Below are 19,176 nucleotides of genomic sequence, written 5' to 3'. Positions count from 1 at the left end.
TAATCCATTCAGGTGGCTCATTGTCAGTTATAAGTTCACTTATCACAGAATTTCATTCACAAACTCTGTCACTCATTTCTTATTTGGACTAGAAAGAAATCAAGCGAGTTAATCGCACAGTATGTGGTTTACAGGGAAATTAGTGGGTTATTAATTCACCAAGGCAATTATGGCTCTTATCCTCCATGCACTTGTGCTGTAATAATACAAAACTTGTTACATATTTAACATAATGAGTTCAAGTACTGTAAAAAAGGCTTTCAACATTGGACATCTTCAAATGACTCACATTGCCTCTCTAACCACTTTCACTCACACAACAAGGAAGAGAGGTTCTACGACTAACATCCCTAAATGCCACCGAGAATGTTTCCTTTCTCCCCCGGATCTACAAACACAGAAACAATGGCCTATATTCCATCAGTCTGGGCGGAGAGATTGGCCAGCATCATGCACCAAGACCTACTCTATATTTCTTCTCTATAAAGCAATTAGCTACAGATTGCTGGCATCCAATAGCCTATCAAATCATATTAATTTTATTTATTCAGACAAATTGTTGTGAATATTGAGGCTACATGTCAAATCTCCAATAAAAATAGCTGACTAAGAATCTTTCAGGGAAATACCATAACATCTTCCTAAAACAGTGATTATCAATCTCTAAAGGTTAAACCCATAGAAAGTAGTATATCTAAAGACCTACCAAATCCTATGAAAATATTACAAAAACCTCGTAAAGATAGGACAGAATGGCTCAAACTCACCAAAATTACATCACCAATCACATACAGTTTTCTCTGAGAGACCATGAAATCAACTCTTGAGCATTATGTTAAGAATGACAGCGCCTCTGTCGACATTCAGAGCTGTTACTTACAGTTCTCAGGCAGTTAATGAAGGGAACCTAGTGATCCTGAGCTACTTCTGCTGTTTGGAGACAAAGAAACACGACAACAGCCATTAAGACAGAGACCAGAGGGAGAGGTGTGAAGATAGACAGATCTTGTCATTCCACCATCTTGGGGGGTTCTACAGGAGCCAACTATCCGCCATCACACAATATCTAAGTCCAGTAATGCTACGACAAATCACAAAAGATTTCACCAGCCAGATCAAACAGTGGCTCTTCTCATAATTGGGCGTAAATTACTTCAAATCCAATAAATGAATTCCAAACAGAAGCTAAACGTGCTGGAGACTCCTCCGATCAATAACAAAGTTATATACTTTTCTCATCCTCCGCGGTTTAACATCACATGATAAGGTCGGAATACATTAATCTTTATCCACAGTAATTGACTTGTATAGTCAATAATGTTTCACAATGGCATCCAGTCTATAATTCTTCTGCTTCTGTTCAGGAGGGCATGGTTATGTACACAGCCAATGTCAAAAGCTAACAGCTCTCTCTGCCAACTTCTTTCCTGCAGGACTGTGTGATGTTAGCTGGTTACACCACTGATTGGAATCTTAAAACAATTATTGTCATTTTTCAAAGTGTTGATGCTTTAATGAGAAAGCTATGCACGAGCACCAAATCAATAATTTATCCTTGAACATCATAGGCTTTTTATTGGGGGAACATAGTACGAGTACTGTTATTTATAAATCACTACAGGATATGGGGGTTTGTACTTTTCTCCCCCTGAGGTCAACATCCCCTCAGCCTCAAGGACAGACTGAGACAAGGAGAAACATGGAAGCAGTGGGGCCATTAATCATTTTTACTCACTAACTTTTACAGGTTGTGGGGAAATAATCATGATTTAAACCTACCATTGAATCACTTCAAATGAAAACAGCATGAAAACAGCATACTTTGGATGCTTCACAGAAATAACAAGATCCAAAGTTTTTCAACAGAATCCCATCAATGGAATTTAAACTAAGCTACCTCACTACAGTTAATATCTTGGTTTAGCTCCCTTTCTGCTCCCTTGCTAGCGCAGTTATTTCCCTTAACATTTGGCCAATTCTTCAACACTATCAGATGTCTTGTAGCTGTCATCAGACGCATGTTCTAATCTACCAAGGTGATGTATATCATCAAGCAACCCCCTATAGATGGCAGAAAAATATGGCAAAGTCTGATCTTTGGATAACATCAGCATTTTTTTTTTAATCTAGCTAATCTAACTCATTTAATCCCAGACAGAACAATATCCTACTACAACCTTTTGCTAACTATCTCTTTAATGGCCAATATTTCTGTATAATGGGGCTTTATGATACCATCAAGCAATTCAGAAGGTGTTCCACAAACTCCTTTCCTCTGCCTTTCTGTACACTAAGCCAGGCTATGAAGATTGCACCAAATCTCTGACACAGTGATCAAATAAGCTCTAGCATTTATTGGTTGGATTGCAAACTATTTCTCTAACCATTATCAAGAATTTGAAGTAGTATTTCCTTAAGTGAGTCACATAACAAGAAATATATTAATCATTGGTGCTCTATTGAACTTTACAGGTTGGGTTGTTTATCTCCTATACACCAACAGCAGTACTCAAAAATCTCCAGGAAGTCATACACCACCCCACCACACAGTCCTAATTCCTACAAATACCCTCCATAACTTGATTAAACTCGGAAGATAAAATATTTATAGGAAGGTAGATAATTGCTAGTTCGGCTAATTTTTTACTATTGTCAGTCAGCGAGGAACAATTAAATTCCTGGTGCATGAGCTATTCACAATCACGTCTAGTTTATTGACACACTCAGCCATCCCTCTAAATATCTAAACAGTAATTAACTGGCTAATCAATTCACCACTAATAATTCTACATCTCTCCAACACCAAACAAAGTCTCCTCTCCACATTCCTCACATCATGGGCATTCAACAATTCATTATCAACTCAACTTCCTAACCAAGGCGATCAGATATCAACCTGCTGACAGCTGATATCTGATATCTCACATGACTTAACCTCAGACCTCAAACAAACAAAAGCACTCACTTACTGTGATGTAAAGAACAATGATATTACCCACAATTCCACTTAACAAATCCTCACAGTTATGATCCATCAAACACGAAGAGAAATGATTTCCATCCTGATTCCCTTGTCTGAAATCTGCAAGTAAATTCCACACCGTTTTAATACTTCTCTCTCCCCTGTAGTTTGGCTTCAAGTTTTGTGAAACATGCACAGCCTGACAAGCAATATGCACATGTTGTAACAATCCCGCAATATCATGTGCAGTCTGAGATAATCTACTGTGTACTCTCTGCTATGAGGGGTCGTGGGGTCACAAAACAGCAGATAAAATATCTACAGTGAAATATAAAACATATTCAAGGCGTAATTGTCTGTTCCTTTTCTGGCAGGCAATTTTCAATAGGTGTTAAAATCTTTTCCTCCACTGAGATGGCCGATCTTTAAAAGGATCAATCATAAATAATCGCTTCAACACTGAAGTAGTCTTCTCAAACACACGGCTAGGTGAAGTTATATTGATGCACTGTCATAAACACAAATATTTGTAATTCAATGTGTAATTGATGTTAAACTTTATAATCGTTCCCAAATCACACGCACCTTTTTGTGTTGAAATTCATTGACCCAATCAATTTTCTTGCTAAAGAAGTTTGTCGGAGAGCAGCAAGCTGTCGATACACAAGACTTCCTATTAAATACCTGTCAAGCCGACAAATAAAGATTGTGTTGTATGATATATTTTTATCAATAAACCTGGGATTGAAACTCGCATTTGACCTGCGGTGACTTGTGTGACCTTTGTTTTGTTCACATTCCATTGCCTCCACAGCAAGTAGATTTCAAATGTATATAATTGAGCCTTGTGATAATGTTTCATAAAACTTAAATACTCAGAAATATCACCTTATAATGCAAACTGATCCCCTTCTTGGGTGAAATCCAGAATAGGACTGTCACTGACTTCTAAAATTAACCAAGATAATTTTTGGGGGTATATTCTTTTATGTATAAATCTTGTTTATAACCCCCGAGGGCTATATGCATGCTGTTACTAATGTGAATAATTCAACTGTTGTTAAGTGAGCCAAAACCTCATCACTTTGGTCTGATGTAGCTAAGAAAATCATCTGAACATCCAAAATTACGGGGCATTTTTTAATCAATTTGCCATCAGTTTATATTTCCTTAGCTGTGATCATGTGATCAGTTAGAATAGTTTCCATGACAATAAAAGGGATCTACTTTAAATTTGTTTCCTTTCCTGTCACATTAGGACACTTTTATCAATAACGTAGTACTGTAATCTGTGACTACATTACTGTTATACAAAAGCGAATTAGGTTTTGCTGAGACTTCTCCAATCAACAAGTAATTAGATTTTGCGGAAAAAGCAGCTTTATGCTTCTTTGGAAAGCCATTCTTTTTTATAAGGATAAATGGCAAAAGCGTGTTAAGTGCCTGCAGCCTGCTATATTGGCTCCTAATGACAGATACTCTACAGTTTAAAAAATCGCCTGTATTGATTGGGGTTTCAAAGAAATGCCAAGTACCTGTGAGGTGAATTAGGTGTAATAAAAGGAAAATGAATAAAAAAAAATAAGAAAAAAGGAAATGACAGGTTTCAACACAAAACAAATTCTTTATAGAAATTCTTAATAAGATCTTGGCCGATACGCCAGCATTGAATGCCCATGATGGGATTTTTTAATCTGTATCGAATTTCATTAACCACCGGTATTTGGAAATTTTTTATTTCTACTTCATTGTGATTTAGCAAAGCTCAGAAATATTTCTGACTGTTCTTTGCTGATCAGTCATTACACATCAACACAGTATAACTATGATGTCAATACAGCATGGGCAATCGGAGACGAGAACAATATTAATTAATCAGCCAGAAAAGAATAAAGAAGGGTCTCCATAACTATGGCTTGTTCATCACCCAATAAACAAGCTAGAATCAGACGCGGACATCCACAAATTGGTCGGCAAGTCTCACAGGAAATTGCGCTAGATCCATTTACAAGGATACATATGATATCCCTGCAATTTCCATAAAATGATTCATTAAATATTGATATACTAATATCTTTTTATTATTAAGGTTAGCGTTTTTCACCCCCATGTTTATAAAGCTTTTGCATATTGATCGGGGTCCATACAAGAGAAATCAATCCGCTTACTGAGGAGCCAATATTAATGGACAAATTTCCCGTGAACCTATTAGTTTATTATTTAACACAGACTACAAAATTACAAGGAGATATTGATTCCTGACACAATAAAGGAATAATATTCTACCCCATTACCATAACTATATTTAAAATACAGCATCTGTCTGATTCTTTATTTTGACACGTGGAAAAATAATGATTTTTAAAAAGGTACCGTATCAAAGAAAAAACTCATGAACTATTATATGATTTCATAAGGGAGACTTTAAAAATGTGTCTTATGAAATTTTATCCAAGATATGAAAAATACCAAAAAAAAAATTCATGTTTTTTCTAATCAAAGGAAAACATCAAAATTAGAAATGAACACCTTCAATTGAGATGACCAGTTTAATGAGTGTTATTACCACCAGTTTAAGGATGCCTGGACATTGCTGAACTGCTCAGTGTAAATCATTTTATCAACCAGTCATCACCCGTAATGGTGACGCTTTCCATCAGATATCGATAAAGGAATTTTTTCGGATATAAATCTGATAATGGCGTAACATCTTCTACAAAATCACAAGGAGAGATAATCGTAATGTGCAGCACGGCAAACTAATCTGATCACTTCCATATAAAAAAAAAGTCAGGCTCTCTAATAAAACACGGCAAAACAAAAAACTGCGAAGTGAAAAAATCAATATTCCCAACAGAGGCCATAATTACAGCACTTGAGTAATGTCACATCGGAGAGGTCCTAGCGGGGCTCTGTAACGGGAGGCGTTCTGTCATTGCGTTTGTGTTTTATGCAACATTGACACGCCTGGGTCAGGGGTGTCACACTCGATTCCCCAGATACTGTCACCGTGTCTTTGTCATTGATTTCTCCCCCATTTTTTGTGGTGAGATGGCTGAGCTTCAAGAAGCTGTAATTGTGCCCTGGGGTTGTGCAAGAATTCTTAGAAAATTCCAGGTTAAATCAGTAGGATTAGAGATGTTATCTGGGGTGTTTAGCAGACCCCCATTCACCAGACAGTGAGAAATTGTAAACATTTACCCCAGTGTCTAACCATCTGCATGCTCTCACATTTACAGTTTATTTGGCTGTTACTCCAGAACAAGTCAGTTTACCAAAATAACCCCTCATCTGATGAGGCTTTATCTGTTGATGTAATACCAATACAGTGACTTGAGATTCAGTTACTGCCATTTATGTAACAAATATCATTAAGATTTATCTCATAACTACATTATTTCATTTAGAACAATTGATCAGTCATTCTTTTTGAAGATAAAAGTAAACAGCTAAATAAAACACAACATGGAAAGAGTCAAAAGAGAGACAACTTGTACAAAAATTGCAAAGAGAAGCAACTTGTGTTAAAACCTGTGATTTATTCATCATTTTGATCTGTAGCAGAGCGATTGATTTTCATTCATTTGTTAGTTCAGCTCAAGTTTCAGATTTCAAAGTCAAAATGAGTAATAACTTTATTGTGTGTTCAGGGATATTTTTTTCACATTATTGATTGAAGGAAAAACCATTTCCTTTTCTAACCTCATTTTTTTAAAAAGGTTAATGTTGTCAACGGCATTTCAAAAGTATCATCTTTTAACTTCTTTTTACCTGTCCATCGCAAAGAATTCACTGGATTTGCTAAGTGGTTGGGACATTTTTTAACACTGAAATCTTTTGCAGTTATAAGAGTTTTTATACTTTTTCCCCTAATAGCATACCATAATTTGAATCCTGGACCAAAGAGCTAATGTATATATATATATATCACACACTCATTTTTAACTGTTTTGTCATTCCTTGTACATAGTCCATGTTTACTTCTTGATGTTCATATATATAATTACTTACCTCAATGCAAAGAAGAAAAGGTGAAAAAAAAATGCTACGCATAAACCACACCAAGTTTAATATAGCATTATTTGCACATAAAATTTTTCAAAAATGCTTAGCATAAACGTGCTTAATGGTTGACATTTGACAATTACAGATTTTAAAGTTTGTGACAAATAATGCCAAGATAATAACAGACTGAACTTGGTACTGATAACTACGGATGATATACAACTGATAACTATGGACGGAATACAAAGTTTGTGAGTATACAAAGACAGCATGGCGAGTACAGAGGAAAGTGTTGAGTACAGTGACAGAGTGATTACCTGGTACATACAGAGACAAACATCGAGTTAGGGGACACAGATCAAGTACGGTACATACCATTCTCTGATGCCGTTTCATCCAGGCTCTCTATGTCAATGTCTCTGCTCTCTACAGCTTCAGAATGAGATTCCTTCTCCTAAAGGGATACAAGAAACAGGTAGACAAAGACACATCAAAAAACATAACTGATCTGTGACTTACTGGTCACTTGTTATTTACTAAAAGAATATTTTTCATCAAATAAATACGGTATTATTGCAGCTATCATATTGTGTGTGTGTTATGAATGTTGAATATATATATGTTATATATATGTATCATGAAAACACTAATTAACACATCCCTATGTTGATTTGTGCATCAACAAAAATTCAAATCTATCAAAGAGTGACCATGGACATAATGGCACAGTTTCTGTATATACAGGTATTGGGGTATATGTAAGTTCATATCAAAATCTTGACCTATGCTATAGCCACTTTAAGATGCCCAAAATATATATTACACAAATAAATGATAAAAATCTTACTGCTTCAGAGACTAATGTAAACTAGTCAGAAAATATGCTCTACCTCGTAATATAAATATGCCATATTGATAATGTTAATTTTTTTTGTAAAATTTTGAAGATGCTTAAAAATGAGCTGCACAAGACAAAGTCAATATAAATTTAATGCATATTGATTGACATTATAGAAAATAATATATTATTTTTTTAAGACATCAACATCAATAGATATTCTCTAAAAATATCCCTGTAATTTAGTTATGTGGTAACTTTTTCAGTTCCTTGCTTTTAAGGGAGATAATGTGACACAATTTAACACCCCCCCCCCCCCCCCCAACTGGAATATAATTATGACTTTTTTAAATCAAGTCCATTTTTGGGGGCAATTAAAAATTGATTTTCTGGTTATTTGCAAAATATATTATATGCTATCAACAAGATCAATAGAAATTTATTATCGGTACAATTTTGGCATTTCTAAATGATGGTATTAAAACATAAAATAGGCACTTTCACATTTTTTATTTTGATTACTGGTAGAATGTGACAGCACAAAAAGGTACTAATAAAATAAGGTTTAGGATTTTTTTTAATATATTAACATTATGATGTGCTCTATAAAGATTATATAATTTATATATACCAGATTTCATGGTCACTTTCCAGGCATATATTTGGAAATACATGCAGTGCATTAGAAATTACCTTTCTGTGTATAACCTTGGCATTTTGTAAAATAATCTTATACTCGATAAGTTAATTAGGAAAAAAAATTGTACAATGGCTATACAGAGGTTGTTTAAACTGAGCAATTTACAACAGTGAACACATGAACAATTCAACTCTTTCACACAACAGTAGCAAAGTACATGTACTTATCAAAAACTTGCGCAGTGCAAATTAAAAATTACAGGAGTTTTCCTATTGTTTTTAAACTTGGTCCAGGGTCCATAGAATTGGGAAAATTGATGCGTAAACTGATGACATTAGGAAAATGATAAAATTTCTAATAATACTACATGTACTAGTTTCATTATCATGCTCCAAAATGTAAACAAAAGTAAAGAAAAAAGCTGTTTTGTTGCATTTTAAATATCAGCAAGGTTAAATATTAATTCAAATGACTTTGTTAAAATAACATTTTTCTCTTCTGTCTTTAAAAAAGTCAATAGCTCTTTCCAACATCTATGGACACCTTGATTGGGAAAAAAGGTCTTGAGTTTTGAAAATATTGATGATTTTTCAATTGGGAATGGATTCGGTTAACAGACCCCAAAATAAGCCAGGAAAACTCCTGAATTATATCATTAAATATAGATATAAATTTAAATGCAAGTCCCACCTCTCTCTCCATGTAAGCACTCTGATCAGCAAGCTCAAGTCCAGTGGTTCTCTGGACCCAGTTGTACTTCCTAAGGCCAATCGGCACCTTCAGCCTCTCATATTCACTGAACTGCTGGTTCAAATCCAAGGCGCAGGGCTTACAAGCAATCACCAATAGCCCCCCATTGAGTATCAGGGAATCTGGGGGACATTTAATGTCCTTCAGGAAAGGAAACTTGGCTGCCTCCAGCATTTTGACTTGTTTGCGATCAGTTCTTTTAGCACAAATGTAGCAGACAAAATCCGGCATAACATATCTGCGATGCCAGCGGTTGACAGTTTCGGCATTAGGATATTCTTCAAAAAGGTTCCATTGCTTTAAAAGCATGTGGAAACAGATGCTGCACACAATCACAAAGCCTTCTTCTGTCATTGGGTCTGCCCCAGGGGCGGGGCTTGAGCTTCTCAGGAAGGGAAAGAAGGGCAACACCATGGTATTGTTGCTCTTTGTTTCTTGAGTGACTGGGTAGGCACTGATCACATGGGTGTTCATCATTCTTGACTTTTCACCACACAAGAAGCAGATCTTTTTAGGTTTTGAAACAGCTTGCTCTAAAGGATGGGGTATGGTTGAAGTGGTTGAAGTGGAGCTGCCTACAATCTCGAATGGTCTTTTCATTGCTGTGGAGAGTTTGTGAGGTGACAATGCATTTGTGAGATGTCCTAACTTTCCTTCGGACACTGCTATGGCTAAAAGACCAGCTGAGCTTAGGCTGCTGTTACCAGACATCCCTTCGCTAATGTGGATGTTCAGAGGGTGAGTAGCTTCTGTCTTTACGACAGTCTTCTTTGACTCCTGGTTTTCGCTAGCATCCACGTCTCGATTCCTTTCAGTATCATCCCTGTTACAAGACAGAGAGTACTTGCGTTGATACACAGGAATTTGCATGGATTCTTGTACCTGCCATTGATGGTAGAGCTCAGCATAACAGTTTCTGCATGATAAAACAGACCCGTCAGATTTCAAAGGTTGTGCTCCTTTTGGACGTTGAAGTTCTTGGACAAATGGAAAGAAAAGAGTCCCCATGGAAGGATCGCGTGGTGGAACAGTGTACAACAATCTGATCAAATCACTGCCATACAGTTTTCCACACAAATAACACACATAATCATCAGTTTCAACTGGAGTTTTAGGTACTCTATCAAGATGACTCACTGGTTCGGACTTAGGGATCTTAACTTTATCATCACAGAGTTTGTAGACACGGTTCTGAAATGGTACTCCTGCTAACTCGTAAGCTTGCCACTGCTGGTATAGAAGGAGTCTGCAGTCCCCACACACAATCGCTTGGCCATGTTGGTTCAGGGGGAAGGCTCCCTCTGGTGGACTTATTTTTTGCAAGACTGGGAAGAAAGGTTCACTGGTTGAATTCATAGCTGTGGACACGTACTTACAATTTCTCACTAACGTGCTCTGTGCACAAATGTAACAAATAATGGTCTGTTCCTTATCACTTGGTGCTGTAGTTTGTTTGGTCTTTGGTTCTTTTCTCACTGTCAGATCAAGCACACCCTCACTATGTCCCCTCTTAGGAGTTTGATGTACAGGGGTCTCCACACGTGGTTGGCTTGGTAGTTTAGATTTCACTTGAGATTTTGCATCAGATTTGTAGTTAAAGCTTTGTTCTCCAGGAGCAGAGTGGTTACTGCTGGGGGTGGCCCTTTCCTCTTTGCGATATGGTGGTGAGGGAGGGTAATCTCTAGTGCTGTTGTCTGGGGAGCCACGACCCTCGACCCCTGGTTGATAATTAAGACCCATGATCTGAGCAATGTACTCCCCCTGCAGTCTCATCTCGGCACCAGTGAAATGCCCATCGTCTGCACGCTTCAACCAGTACAAGCGCTTGATTGCTGGAGTCTTTGACCGCTCGTAGGTCTCCCACTGTTGAGTCAAAAAAGCATAACACACTCTGCAACAGTCCACATTGCCGTTGCTAGTCGGTAGCCGGGCTCCTTTGGGTGGATCATGGTGTTCAAGAAAGGGGAAATAAGGTAGCCTGTCATGTGGTTTAATTCGCAGCGAAGATTCCGCTCCCAGGCTACCACACACAAAACAAACGTGTCGACCTGACATTTTTAGATCAACTTTATCAAATTCATCACATCAGACTAGTCTATTACGATTATTATACATAAAAACACTGTGTTTACTGTCAAACATAGTTCCTTGGTCTTCCATCTTTTATCAATAGTTTTTCCTCTTGTGAGAAACATTCACGCATGATGAGCTTCGATTCATCGATCTAAACACTTCTTGTATTTGAAAATATTTCCAATCCGATCAAAAAATTCTTCATTGTTCGATTATTGTTGAGTTTAAAAACAATGAAAACGTACTACGAGGGAATCCCTGCTTTTTGGCGGCCATGTTTGGACATCTGTCTTTTCCCATAATGCAACTCCGAAGAAAAAATAAATCTTGACAGGTGCTTGGCTATAAATAGATCAGTCGAGACTCCCCTACAACTTGCAAGCGCGATTTGAATTTGTAAAAGTATAACAAAATTTAAATAAGTACCAAATAATAATATATTTAGATTTTAGTACATATCTCAAATTAGTTAATCACGTACACTCACGCGCAAAAAGTATGTCATTTCCCCCCTTTTCCATAAATTTATATTTCATTGAAAATAAGACTTATTTTTAAGAGGTTTTCTGGTGTTATTTTGTGTCAGATTTAGAAGAAATTTGTACTGATTACAGTAGATTCAATCTGCACTGTTTGACATACATGGAAATGTTTTTTTGACATAACATTTGTAAAATTTGGTATTTCAAACACAACACTAAGATCTTTTGCAATTTGCGAACCTAAGAATTCACTGTTTCTGGCCTAAAATCAAGAAGTGGGACGGAAATCGATATGCTTTTTGCAAAACCAGAAACCAATACCGGTCCTATAGGTCAAGACGTTTGTAATATAAGTGTTCATTTTTAATTAAATTTTATTTTCTTATGTGGTATGCCTTCCCTACAAAATGTCCCTTTTTATCCGTTTAGCAATAAAAATAACCACAGCAATGTGGGTTTTTTTTACTTGACATGAAGTGATTTAAACATTCATATGTAAGACTGGGTTCACTTGATAAAAGTATTTAAAACTACAAAAAGAAAAAAAATTGTAGTTGGTTGGAAACATGTTATGAAGAAGGGGGTAAGCGTATTGTTGAGATTCTGGTAAGAAAAGTAAGTAGTTAAGATAAGACTATATTCTTGTAAAATTTTTGTTTTAATTACACGAGGTGTCAAACTAACGATTTAAAAAAAAATCACGTTAACCTGAAACAATCTCTGAGTAGGGACCCACCTTAATTGTTGTCATTAAGCATGTCGTTCATTGCCCAAAACTTTGTAAAATTCATGCTTGTTTCATTAAAAAGAACAAATAGTTTTAATAATATAGTTTTAAATACATTGTTGATAATTTACCATTCTTTTTTATATGTGATATATACACATATTAAACTTGTCAACCTTTCAGTACTCTCAATGCTTTGATTTATCTTTGACTAATCATCCAGTTGCGTAATACTTTTGGTTTAATTTAAACATATTCTATTGAGTAATCAAATGGATTGAGCAACAGGCAAAGCCTATATAAACCCTCTCCAAAATACAAAGTCAAGAAGTGGTGTTATAAAATAATCATAGAATATAGTATATACATGTAGTATTATTTACCATTTTACAGAGTGATATATTATTGATATATTTTGTATACAAGACAAAGGATAATTAGATATTAATTTTTGTTATCATTATTATGATATTAATTTCATTTGCACATACAATATATCATACAATGTATATATATACATATAAGCATATTAAGCACAATTGAAAAATTTGTTGACAAGATCAATTTCAACAATTTTAATTGTATATTAAATAATAATCTTGACTTTTGTCTTATAATTATAAATTATAAGTTAATTTGTTGTTTAACATATACATGAACACATTCATTCCTACATTTATAAACCCATCACCTCATTCATACTTTTGGTTTGGGGGGGGGGGGGTATTTATTTGAAGCGCTGTCACATTTACGTTGATGTGTCTGCTGACCATTCACAAGGAAGGCCGTTAAAAAGCTTAACTCTCTCATAACGCTTTCGATATTATCCCCTTATTATCGCTTCTAATAGCACCACATTAATATCTCAGTTAACACACAGCCTTAGGTTCATTGCAATCTTCTCCTGGTTTCTCGGCCCTACACCACCTGGAGTCACCCCGAGGGTGATAATATCCCTTCATCGCTTCTACACGTTTCAGCATCACCTGTCCGACATTCTCCTCTCTCCGTTAATACAGATATGTAGCATGAGATATAAGGACAGAGTTTTACCAGGTAGGAAACATAAATACTATAAGTAATGTAATTTTTCCCTCAAAACACTTTCTTAAAATCTCTCGTTGAAATTCAAATAAGTTTCACATTAATTAAATCCACCCAGCTGGATGAATAGATGATATATTAAATATCCAAAACTGAGATGAAAAAACACGCGTATTTCTGCAATTAAATTCACCTTTTATTACGTAAAATTTATTTTCATGGTAAAGGACTAGTTATATATGAGGTTTGAGCCTAAAATGGCACTCTTAAATGAACATTGTCTTTTTACTGTAATTCTTTGTTTTATTAGAACAAATATACATTTGAAGTTTTTTCATAATTTTCAGTTTGATTTTAGTGCCCACAATTTAAAAATATGACATCATAAAGTTTACCTTTTCCTGCCATTTTCGCATTTTTATAATAAAACGGCTTGTTTTGAAGCAGTTTTTCTTTAAGGAAACATTGAGCGACTGCTTGAACAAACAAAATATTTTCATTAAAGATGTATCTCTCCAGTACTTATAAGTGACAAAAAATTCGTTCTTGTTCAAAGAGTCGCTCTATATTTCCGATTCGAAAAAAGATAAGAAAAATGTCAAATTTTGACTGATTTTGATTGAATTATAAAAATAGCGTCACTTTTGACGTCATATACTGCCAGTGAGTGCAAATAAATCAAATAAATAGGTGAAACACATATTTTATGTCAACTCTTTTATAAAATAACACAACAAATTAATGTACCTGAATCACTTTAAAATTAGCGAATTATGGGGGCCAAATATGACTAATATCATATATAGTTCTTTGCATAATAAAATATGTTCAAATCAAAAATAAAAAATTATAAGAAAGACGTTTATTTTAACACCCCCTTCAAAAATGGATACAGTTGAGCAAAACTTTTTAAAAGGAATTAATTCAAACAGACTGATTTATAACTATATGTAATATAAGAACCTATATTTTTTCTGATACTTTTTCAAAAATTGATTTATAAGAAAAAAAATTATCACTAATATTTATTCTCTGTATTAAAAAATTAAAATTCTGTGGTTCGATTTTGTAAATATGGGTTGTATGCATGCAAAATATAGTTTAGTAAATTTAATAAAATATTGATTAATTGATTAGTTAATTGATTAATTTGGGGAATTTACGATTTTTAATTTAAGTGTAATACAACCACTTGACGATGAGCTGATACAGAGAAATGTCAGTCTTAAGGCGATACAGTCCTAGCTTCCGGCTGCTGGCTCACCTAGTCCAAACTACTAGGTGTATGATATAGAAAAATGTTCGTCCTAATGAAAAAGTTCAAAAAGACTCATTATGTCGTTGATACTGGAAAGTTCTTAAACGTATAGTAATGTATTTATAAATAATTCTATTAACAAACACGAAGTATTTTTTCGTCTATTTCTTACAATAATATCGATTGTGATTTATTTGTGAATGACGACAGAAATCTACGTGATAGAGTGAAATGCCCTAGATATTGACGAAAGAATATTTTAAAATAAAAGTACTCATCATGTTTAATATGAACTTAGTTGGTCATATGATCAAATCCTGTGAACGCGGGTTATATATTTTATTTCTGCAATGCTAGCTACCTTTGATAAATAAACGTCATGTTTAAAAAGTTCTGCGAATGTAAACTTGGTTGGTCACATGATCAAAGACCTGTGAATCCCGAAGGCTTCAAGATTTAATTACGTACCAACCACGTTCAGATATCCCGGTGAACTTATTTATTCGATTTATGCTAATCTTTCCGGTCTTTTTAAACAGGAACTAAGGATTCCCTGAAATGAGAGCCGTCCGTATTCCCGCCGTATTGGTCAGCAGAGTCACGCACTTTAAGGTCCTTGCCTTGTGCTTTATATGCACCTCCGTCTATGTGTATCTATATTCAGAGGTCAGCCTTCAGAGCCTAACGCTTCACAAAATGATCATGGCGGCGATTGGCGACTTCCGGTCATGGCAGAAGCAGATATGGGAGTTGTGGGACTATATCAGATATGGAGAATTCTTTACGGACACTGACTCGGCTGAAAAGGATAGAAATATTACCAGAAATTACGCTACTACACAAGTTTCCAGGTCCAGGATGGACCGCAATGTCAGTAGGGCCCCTGTCAATACAGAGAACCTAGCGCTAGACATGTTGCACACTAACGCCACGCTCTTGACGCTATTCACCACGTGGCAGACTTCCGTAGAGAAATTCACTTGCCACAATAACACAGTTAGAAACTGGAATCTTTTAAAACCGTTTGTACAACCAATACTGTTTACAAATGAGAACGAATTGTCTATCCAGGTTACAGCAATGGGATGGAAAGTATTGCCCGTCTCAAAAGCAGGGAGAGGAGTGCCTGTTCTGAAAAATATGTACTTAGATACCATCAAAGTTTTCAATTCCACCTTTTATGCATACGCCAATGGTGACATCCTTTTCACGGATACACTGATTATAACGTTACTGACGGTGTTAACGTCTAGCTTGAACAAATCGCGCCCCCTGATGGTCATAGGCAGAAGAACAAATGTGGACAATGTCACGGCGCTAGAGGCGCGGGACCAGATAACCATAACCAAAGCAGCGGAGTTCAGAGGGACTCTGTTCAGCGCGTGGGGTGAGGACTATTTCATAACGATGAAAAATTATCCGTGGAAAGACATTCCCGATGTCATCGTCGGTAGACGGGCGTACGATAACTGGCTCGTACTTGACGCTAGGAGGCGCGGTCACGTCGTTGACGCGACAGAGACCATATTGGCTGTCCATCAGACGACATATCGTGGAAATTACGAGGGTCACAGTCATCGGGACAGTGACTATAACCACAATCTACTGGTCAGGACCTTCAGGAGACTCCACTATGCCGCGGGAAAAACATCGTGCACCGAGCTTATCACTCGCTACAACTCCACCCACGCCCCACAGATTCAGTGGAGAAACCCCAATAAGGAATGCTATCCATTGTAAGAAATGAAGAGACAGGCTACCATTATCAAAGCGATTACATGCTTGCATCACATCTGTAACCAAGAGAAATCTCCGTTAACACTGCAATGTACCCGACTACTCTAGATATGTCCATGAAGCTACGTGTGGCTGATATAGATTTACGTTTTTGGTAATATATATAAACTATTTGGAATATATTTGCACTTTCAGTCATGTTTGTTTTGAAAAGTACACTGTATTTATATGTACATTATCCACAAAACAACACCCACAACCATTTATAAAACATAGTCTCTATGAATTAATAATACAGACGAATCTACGAAATAACATCCCCATGAACCGTTTAAAAGCTGACAACCCACAAAAATATGCTCCCATGGTCACAACATTTTATGATCCCACAATAATTCCGAAATATGTTGGGTTCACATGTTTTCTACAACAATTAGAAGGTAAAAACTTCTTGACTGTGTATTTGCTATTCACTATTCGAATAACGAGCATAGTGTATATAATGTCAGATTTGCCTTTGTTTACCAGTAGACTTGGAACTCTAAGGTTTGAGTCAGCTCACTTCCCTGGGTAGATGGGTGGGCTCCCTCTGTCTCCTGTATCGTTCACTTTTTCGTATATTGTTAGATTCTCGCCTCCGATTCTACTGTGCTAAGTTTAACATGTTAGGTGTTTAGTCCGTGCTTTGGGTTTGGGTAACTTGGACTTATCTTAACAATAAGGCAAGCTTATATATACGTTGTAAACTTGATAAGAATGGTGTTAATGGGAAGCTTAAGTTTGTATAACTGCATGTATATTTTTGTATTTATCATTATGTTAAATATATGGATGAACGAGAAGTTTGTTTATTTACCAGCAACTTGGAATAAAGTTTATGTGACGTTGACATAGTCTTCAGTAGTTGGTCTAATTTTAATATTGGTTGACCGTTGTGATAGTTTAAATGTCTAGAGTGTTTTCATATTTACCAAGACTTGGACTTAGACCGAGAAAACTGACTGTTTGAAATAGACACACATTTATACGGTTACATTGGTGCCGTGATGTTTACATTAACCACTATAAGTTTACATTGGTTCAGTGACGTTACATTAACCACTAAACGATTACATTGATGCCGTGACATTATATTAATAAACCACTATACGATTACATTGGTGCCGTGACGTTACAATAACCACTATAAGAATACATTGGTGCCATGGCGTTACATTAACCACAACACGAGTACATTGATGCCGTGTTGTTACATTAACCACTATACGATTACATTGGTGCCGTGACGTTACAATAACCACTATAAGAATACATTGGTGCCATGGCGTTACATTAACCACAACACGAGTACATTGATGCCGTGTTGTTACATTAACCACTATACGATTACATTGGTGCCGTGACGTTACATTAACCACTACACGATTACATTGGTGCCGTGACTTTACATTAACCACTATAAGATTACATTGGTGCCATGGTGTTACATTAACCACTGCACGAATACATTGATGCCGTGTCGTTACATTAACCACTATAAGATTACACTGATGCCGTGACGTTACATTAACCACTACACGATTACATTGGTGCCGTGACTTTACATTAACCATTCTTATACCCATGTTCAACAGTTACTATACAACTCTATACAAAAAAAAGTCCAGCATTTTGACTGTTGGACTGGAACCGTTAGATTGGAAGTCTTAAAATCGACTGTAAAAAAAGACTGTTGATCGGTGACATCACATTCCGCGAAAACGTGTTGATTAGAGGGGGTATAACAAAACAGTTGTTGACTGTGTCTCGGGCAACAGTTGATCTGTAGGACCGGCTCACAAACTGTTGCCACTATACGATTACATTGATGCTGTGGCGTTACATTAACCACTATACGATTACATTGGTGCCATGAAGTTACATTAACCACTTAACGAATATATTGGTGCTGTGACGTTACGTTAACCATTATACGATTATATTGTTGCCGTGACGTTACATTAACCACTTTACGATTACATTGATGACGTGGCGTTACATTAACCACTATACGATTAAATTGTAGCCGTGATGGTACATTAACCACTATACGATTACATTGGCGCCATGACGTTACATTAACCACTATACGATTACATTGGTGCCGTGACGTTACATTAACCACTATACGAATACATTGGTGCCGTGACGTTACATTAACCATTATACGAATACACTGGTGCCTTGACGTTTCATTAACCACTATACGATTACATTGGTGCCGTGATGTTACAATTACATTGATGCCGTGGCGTTACATTATTTACTATACGATTACATTGATACCGCAACGTTACATTAACCCGTGACTATACGATTACATTGATGCCGCGGCGTTACATAAACCACTATATGATTTCATCGGTGTCGTGACATCGTAATAACCACTGTACAATTACAAATATATTCATAAAAATTAGGAACAAACAAACAAGGAAGTACATAAGATACTGGCTTCAGTGGCGTAGCTGCCGTTAGGCACTTAAGGCACGTGCCTACACATCATTTTAAGACCAAAAATTTAAAATGTTACATGTAAAATATTACATTTAAATTAAAAATTTTCTTTTTAAAAAGCACCTAGCAAATATCTTTCTTTTCCCTATTTCAAAACTCTGATT

At 36.1% G+C, this 19,176-nt stretch overlaps 2 protein-coding genes across 3 annotated transcripts in view; one reads left to right on the top strand and one right to left on the bottom strand.

Annotated features, from left to right (window-relative positions):
- The window catches only part of LOC105331592 (genetic suppressor element 1), a 27,936-nt gene extending 16,348 nt beyond the window's left edge, over positions 1-11,588 (bottom strand). For both annotated transcript variants that reach the window (XM_011433854.4, XM_011433855.4), the window contains exons 1-2: positions 9,136-11,588; positions 7,343-7,421 (exon numbers count right to left, since the gene is read on the bottom strand). In XM_011433854.4, the coding sequence (XP_011432156.3) occupies positions 7,343-7,421; positions 9,136-11,250 (2,194 nt within the window). In that variant the 5' untranslated portion in view covers positions 11,251-11,588. The remainder of the gene's footprint in view (positions 1-7,342; positions 7,422-9,135) is intronic.
- A 1,742-nt stretch (positions 11,589-13,330) lies between these two features.
- Positions 13,331-17,384, top strand: LOC117693131 (uncharacterized). Its single transcript, XM_066078241.1, has 2 exons — positions 13,331-13,533; positions 15,319-17,384. Exon 2 carries the CDS (start codon positions 15,338-15,340, stop codon positions 16,517-16,519), a length of 1,182 nt encoding a protein of 393 aa, XP_065934313.1. The 5' UTR covers positions 13,331-13,533; positions 15,319-15,337; the 3' UTR covers positions 16,520-17,384.
- The last annotated feature ends 1,792 nt before the right edge of the window (positions 17,385-19,176 follow it).

The sequence above is a fragment of the Magallana gigas genome, chromosome 3 (genome assembly GCF_963853765.1).
Source record: "Magallana gigas chromosome 3, xbMagGiga1.1, whole genome shotgun sequence".
Classification (NCBI taxonomy): Eukaryota; Metazoa; Mollusca; class Bivalvia; order Ostreida; family Ostreidae; genus Magallana; species Magallana gigas.
The sequence above is the reverse complement of the archived record's forward strand: the minus strand, read 5'-3'. Positions and strand labels throughout refer to the sequence as shown.